This window comes from Haliotis rubra, unplaced genomic scaffold (genome assembly GCF_003918875.1).
Source record: "Haliotis rubra isolate DU_JTF1 unplaced genomic scaffold, ASM391887v1 Scf143, whole genome shotgun sequence".
Lineage (NCBI taxonomy): Eukaryota > Metazoa > Mollusca > Gastropoda > Lepetellida > Haliotidae > Haliotis > Haliotis rubra.
Window position 1 is genome coordinate 1,755,035 of NW_025765370.1, and position 7,485 is coordinate 1,762,519.

Here is a 7,485-nt window from a genome sequence, read left to right on the forward strand (position 1 = left end):
AACGACTCAAGTATATCATTTAAGCATGTGCTTTTGAGTCACGTTCAAACAGCGAAGTCACCGGGTGTTAGGCTCAAACCTGTTAAGCTCGTAGTAACCATATGCTAAGTGTAAGTTTGAAAATTCAAACAGAGTAAGTATATGCTAATATTTGAGATTATACGGGTTATCGTGATAAAGAATAAAGCTTTTCTACTTTTGTTTTGTTTTTGGCGTCAACAGAATAATCAAACTTTCGCAAGAGTTATTTGTTGGAACTGAAAGAAATTAGTTCTCTTAATACACTATAAATGTTTTAAGTTTCCTGAGGCAACCATTTCTTTCGAATTCGAAAACAGAAACATAAAGACATCCGACGATTTTATGCTTACTTTTAGTCTTTAAGAACCCAAAGGCATGGAAAATGAATAATTATTGTAATTTGAATAAACCAACATACTCAATTTTCGAAAGAGATACGTGTTCCAATAGCTGTTTTATAGCTTAAAGATAAAGCAACCAATGGTACTTATCACAGGAAACATAAGCTATGTCGTTGTTATAAATGTTACTAATAGTTCAATCTGCGGGCGTCCACTATCGCAGAGTAATACAGAACTGATTGCGTGATACATAAAACATGGATACGATATCTAAAAAGAGTTGTTTTCTAAGGCTGAATTCAAACTTTTGAAACTGAATATGGCACATGACATTTGACAGAGCACTAAAGACGAACATTTTATAACTTAAGCATAGCAACTGAAATGAAATTTTGTAAAACATCAGCTTCAAAATGCCATCAAATCTAAACTACATCAATATGTTTTGAACAGTTAAACATGAACATCAGGGACATCCGCAAACCAATCACGTCAAAACCACATGTACATGTCTTTTTCTTATCTAGAATAAACATTTAAACAGCAATCCCAAAGCATTTGCCCTGTGTGATACTAGGAAAGCACTCACTAGGGGCATTTACAATAATTTTCCTTTAACAAGGGAGATAAATTTCGGACATACAACTTCTTTCATGAGGTAAGCATATGGTTTATTTTTGACGCGCGCTCGTGTGATCACTACCAAGCTAGATTTCACGGTATTATGTTGTGAGAATGCATTTTGTATATGCAATTTGATTTCTTATTATATTAATTTCAAATAAGCGGGCTGAGTTTAAAGGGAAGTAACTCTAAATTCCTGTTTTGACATTTATTATCGCGAGACGATGACAGTGAAGGGTTTAACGGATTTTAATTACTGTTCAATGTTTCAGTAACATAGCCATAAGTATTTGTGTATGATAATATTTGTACAATTCATGTTTTGCGTCGGTCAAGCTTCCCACGCTTATTTTGTATATGTTGGAACGGCGCTCTCCGACTAAGAATATGAAAGTGTGATCATGACTATATAATAAAGTGTATTTGGTGCAGCGCGATGTCCTCATTTCATTGAAAACCACACTGACTTCACAGTGGAATAAAATACTTTTGTTTGTTTGTTTGTTTGTTTGTTTGTTTGTTTTACCTCTGTAGTCAACAATAACCCTTCTCTTCGGCGGCAGCAACTAAAGATCAACAATTCACGTGATTGGCTTTCTGAACATCGACTTGGTGAAGGTTCAGATGGGTGATCTGGGCGGCACAGAACGTAGGGATGTTTTTATCAGGAATTCTATCTTCCTCTAAGATGTTCTAGAGTGTAAAACATGCATGCTTGTATAAAGGAGCATCTTTATAGCAACACATGTATTCCATAGACATTCTTGACAACAATATTAATATTTTTAAATACATGTATGTACTCGCGTAGCTCCATCATAATTTCTGATAGAGGATCTACAGTTAATGTAACAGATTAACCGATCTTGTATCGTTTGTTTCCAATAATGATATTTTGTTTCATTAATAGTCGATAAAGTAACCCATCAGCATGTGTACAGGGATCCTACTTGAGAGGTACAGAGAAAGCTGGATTAATCAAGATTTTGCCAGATGTGTCCTAAAACATTTCCGCATCATATACTTAGGTTACATGATATCGGAGTGCAAGTATTATGAATAGACATTGTATTAAGTGTATATTTCTACTGCAGGACCCCATCATCTTCTAACTCATAAGATAAGATAAGATAATTTCTTTATTATCCCCAAGGGAAATTTGTTTTGCATCATATGCAGTTCTCCAGTTTTTCTTTCATAAAGCAGCCATATATAACATTGCAAGTGATAATCATAAAACTATTGTTTAAAATAATCAGGATATAACTACATCAATTTAGTACACAAACATTGATATTGACTAGAATTTGGACAGTTGGAAGACAAGTTATTCATCGAGTTTGTTGTTATTACATCTAATACTAGTTGGAACAAATGAGTGGGAACCTTGTTTGTTCTAAAAGTCGGCATACACAGCCTGCGTCCAGAAGGTAATGATGAATATTCCGAAAAAGTATGTGAGTAGGATCACTTAAAATTTTAGTTTGCCTTTTTGAAATTTGCTGCTCATAAATACTGCCGATACTCTCGATAGGAAGCCCAACAATTTTAGACGCAGTGTTTACGATTTTGAGAGTTTGATTTTATTCTGGACAGACAGGTTCCCGAACCAACTCAAGAAATTAGAGGTTATGACATTTTGAATAAAGGTTTTGTAAAATATATATCATGATAGTTTGGTCGATTATAAAATGTTTCAACTTCCACAAAAATGCAAGCGTTGTTGACCTTTCTTATATATTTTCTCGTTCCAGGAGAGTTTTGAATCTAAGACAGTACCCAAATATTTGTATTCAGTTACTCTTTCTATTTCATTATCTTCAATACTAACAGCATTTATTGTTGACTTTTCTAAAAATCTATGATCATTTCCTTGTTTTTTTGCACATTCGAAAATAAAAAGGTTGATTTATACCATTTTACAAATTTTGAAATTTCAGCTCTGTAACTAAGTTCTGATTCCCTAACAAAGCCTACCAATGCAGCAGCATCAGCGAATTTAACTGTAAAACATGTTTCTGCGTTGGATACACAGTCATTGGTGTACAATATAAACCAAACTGGTGAAATAACGCAACCTTGTGGAGCGCCAGTTCATGTGTTTACAATTGATGATTTCACATTATTAACCTGTACAAATTGTTGTCTGTTAACTAAAAAGGAATTAATCCATTTGATGATGTTAGAACTAACATTCATTCTGAAACGTTTATCAATTAACAAATGAGGTTGAATAGTATTAAAGGCAGATGAAAAATCAACAAACATTATTCTCACATAAGTACCATAGTTTTCTAAATGCTTATAGATATTGCATAACAGAGTGATTGTTGCACCTTCTATCCCACGCCTTGCTCTGTATGCAAATTGTAACGGGTCAAGAACATGGCATTATTCAACAATAAGGTCTTAACAATGCGTTCTAAACATCTCATGGCAATAGAGGCTAGGGCCACTGGTCTGAAGTCATTATTAGCAGAGGGTTTTTCTTTTTGGCAATGGAACCATTTTAGAGGTTTTCCAAAGAATGGGAACATTATGAGAATTAATTGATATCTGAAATAGCTTTGAAAAATAACAGCCAGTTGCACTCTACATTCCTTAAGAACAATCCCAAGCAAGTTATCAGGCCCACAACATTTATGTGGAATTATCTTAGCGAATGAAGTAATCACATCATCTGTCGATATATTTAACATTTGACAAGGTGGAAACGATTCCAATTATGCAAGTTTCCTTTCTTCTGAAAAAATTCCAGTAACAAATCGGGAGTAGAAGGAGTTTAACTCATTTGAAAAAGATTAGTCGTCGATGGATTCCAACTGTCGAGGTCTAATATGTGTGTTATAACCTCTTTCTCACATAATGTTATAATACATTCTCTCGTCACATATGGTTCCTGAACATGACAGGGCTTTTAATGTGCGGTGAATATATTGCTGATGGGTCAGCGGTTTAGTCAGCACGACACTGACAACAGACATTGCTCCAAGTGAACCTTGTGTTTTGGCAGTGGTCTTACTACCATGCAGACAATTACCCACACCTCGTGTCAATGATCACCTTCGCTGCAATCTGCTGGACTGTCGGCGAGACACCTTCCGCTATTTGGTACTAATAGTGGTGAGGTAAGTGCACCACCGTTTTCCTAAGTAATAGTTTCCAAGTCTTTAAATAAGTAAACTGTACTGTTTGGAACAAATCCAAGTCGAGGCCAAAACGCATTGTTATAGGATATACTCAGACTGTGCTCACATAACGGCTTGTCAATATATACTGTTTGAAAAGTAGGGATATTCCATGTGGAGGTCATAGTATTTGAAACCAAGTTGTATGATCGCATATGGATTTAGAACATGATCATTGCACTCATAACGTGTGATATATTTCGTGCAAAATCAGCAAGTTTGTACAAGTGTTTGTCATGATGTGCACGTGAACATAGTAGGGGTAAAATTTGCTGTGAAACGTATCAGTGTGTTCTTGCACATTTCAGTGATAAACACCAGACTGAAAGATGTTTGTGATATTGTCTTAAACTTAAACTCTTTTTACATGCGGCGTCTGCATCTGGAGCGATTTTCCAACACGGTATCACGTGACCATACGTTGTTGGAGTTGTACAGCAGTATCAGTACAATGTCAGTGTGTTACCCTGGCCAACAGGATCCCATGATTTGGTCATCCATTGAACAGGTCTGGGATGAAATATAGCAATGTTTACAACGTTATCCGAATTCTCTAACAACGCTACATGAACTCCGCCAAAGTTATATGGATATGGAATAATCATTCCCAGAATTTTGATTGAAGTTTCATGGCCTCATTGAGGCGAATGTGCCAGGCATGCATCAATGCACAAGGTGGACACACTTGTGAGCTAGCTTGTGAACACCCCATAGCATTGTGGCTCATTGCCATGTGCGCCGTTCTTATGGACTGCTGATTGTTACCTTGAAATATTTGTCTGTCATGTAGTAACACATCACTGATTCTGTTTGTTGTATGTGTGTTACAATAACATCTGCCTTTGAGTATAGACTATTCCTTACATGTATCTCACCCTCTAACGTTCGTGGTTCGATACGTTATCTGTGTCAACTTTACTGGCGCAGTGAATCGTCAACCGCACAGAGAACCTTTTCTTAAATACCTGGTGTCAGCACCGACTTTCAGTGATCTATTCATTCAATTTTCATCGCTGTGTATTTTACGCCAATGCAATTTGTTTAGGTGGGTAATCCAGTCTGGTTAACGTTCTATCTTATACAATGAATCTTGTGGATCTAAAAAAACGTAGAGCCAACAGCTCCCATCTTGCACATGGAAAAGACTATTGTAAAGACCCAAGCATGTGAAAAGCATCGCTCTTTATGTCTCGTAAAAAGTTTGCAAAATAGTGGTTGAAAATGTTGAAGATGACCAAGAAATATTGGCAAGGACATGTTTGTATGATGAACAGGGATGTTTTAATTCGGTTACAAAATTCAGGACCTGCCTTTGTGGATTAGGATTTGGAGACTTCATTTCAAATGTACGAAACCAAAACTATATTATTTAAATTTCAACAAGTGTTTAGAGGCAATTCCAGCACAACTTATGAGTTTATCTTGTGACAGTACATTTTGGACCCATCTTGGATTTGTTTTAAACATTTCTCTGGCAAAGTGAATTAACCGCAAGTGTAAACTTTGCAAAGCAAAACATTGATTTAATGTCAATATTACCTGTAAATCGTAACGTCAGCTCATTGAAGAACTACCCTTTCTCGTTTTCTATTCGATTGTCAAAATTGCAAATGTATTGTAACGGGTCAAAACATCTGAGAATTTGAAACTTTATACATTAAGATTTGTTAAAACAAATTATCATTTTCTTGTATCTCCAGCTTTATTCAGATAAGAGAAAAATATATTAACACAAAAGTATAATATTAACCCACACATTCACAAGTTTAATATGTTTATGTCATCGACAAACACACTAATATACATCAGTTGACTTCTTTGATTGGCATTCTAGAAGTTGGGTAGATGAAGAATGAGGACTATTTTCATGGATATACAACTTCTTTATTCTATATAGGCGACGTTTCGACATAGATTCTGATATCGTTGTCAAGCAAGTGGTACATGGGAAGTAATTTTGGTTATATATATACATGAGATGTTTGTGCAATAGATGAGGGATGAGGCGAAACTGAGTTGTTTATATAATAGAAGAGGTTGATAACACAGGATTAAGTAGGTTGATAGGAAGCCAGTAAAGAACATGTACATGATTATATACATAAGAGATTAAGGATGTTGATGGGCGGTCAGTAGGGAATGATGTACATAGGTTGTTTACATAGGTGATAAAGAGAATGTTGGGAAGCCAGTGTTGAAGTGATGTTTACACAATGGATAATGTACAGTGTTACACAATGGATAATGTACAATGGTTGAGTAGGGTTACATGAAATTAATTGAGCAAGTGGTGATAGGCCTTGGGGATGAAATATCCTTCATCTCTGTTGATGGCTCGGCAAATCGTCTTTATGTGGACAGCTTCAAGTAGTTTTCGGGTTTTGAAATCAGGCTGGTTCCCTCTCGATGACTTTGGTGGTGTTCCAACTAATGTTGTGGTTTGGGTTGGCTTTAAGGTGGTCGGTTATCGCGGATTTAGAGTCTTTGTTTCTTACTGTGGCCTGGTGTTCTTTGATCCTAATGGTGACTGCTCTTGATGTTTCATCAATATAGGATTCGCCGCAGTCGCAATCTATCTGGTAGTCGACACCTGCGGGATCTGGCATCTTTGCCGGGGTGGGTCTGCCTGTGGCCTGCAGGAGGTTCTGTGTAGTGTTGCCTCTTTGGAAGATGACATCAATGGTGGCTTGCTGTTTGAGGAGTCGTCGGATGTGATGGCTAGTTGGTCCAATGAAAGGGAGGCTGATGGTGAAGGGGGCTGCTTGCTGTCGGGGAGGTTTAGTGTCAGGGTTGAGGGTGTTGTTGATGGTCTGGTCAACAAACGATGCAGGCTATTTGTTGTAGTTGATGAAGACGTCTCTCAGGTGGTCCAACTCGGTGTCTAGTGATGCGGTTGTGGAGCAGATGTTCTTGGCTCGTCTGGTCAGGGTTGAAATTATCCCTCTCTTGACTTGGAAAGGGTGACTGGGGGAAATGGAGGTACTGGTCCTTATGTGTTGGTTTGCGGTAGACGCTGGTGTTGAGCCTATTGCCATCTCTTTGGACTGGGACATCTAGGAAGGGAAGCTGGTTGTCTGTCTCTAATTCCATGGTAAAGTGCATCCCCTGACAGCATCATAGAACTCATCAACGGATGCATCAGTTCCACCTACTTCACATGGAGAGATAAAATAGTGCAACAGAACCATGGCCGCCCTATGGGTTCCCCACTATCCCCCCCTCATCACCAAGATCTACATGATCCACCTAGAAGAAACCGCTCTTGAAACGTCCCCAATCCAACCCACCTGCTTTTGGAGTGGTTTGAAAGT

The 7,485-nt window shown here is 37.4% G+C and overlaps 1 protein-coding gene across 1 annotated transcript; it reads right to left on the bottom strand.

Annotated features, from left to right (window-relative positions):
* Window positions 1-6,561: 6,561 nt before the first annotated feature.
* Window positions 6,562-7,264, bottom strand: LOC124269264. The gene is made up of 2 exons (XM_046704273.1): window positions 7,049-7,264; window positions 6,562-6,984 (listed from the first exon to the last, which is right to left on the bottom strand). The coding sequence occupies exons 1-2, from the start codon at window positions 7,262-7,264 to the stop codon at window positions 6,562-6,564; spliced, it is 639 nt and encodes a 212-aa protein (XP_046560229.1).
* Window positions 7,265-7,485: the final 221 nt, after the last annotated feature.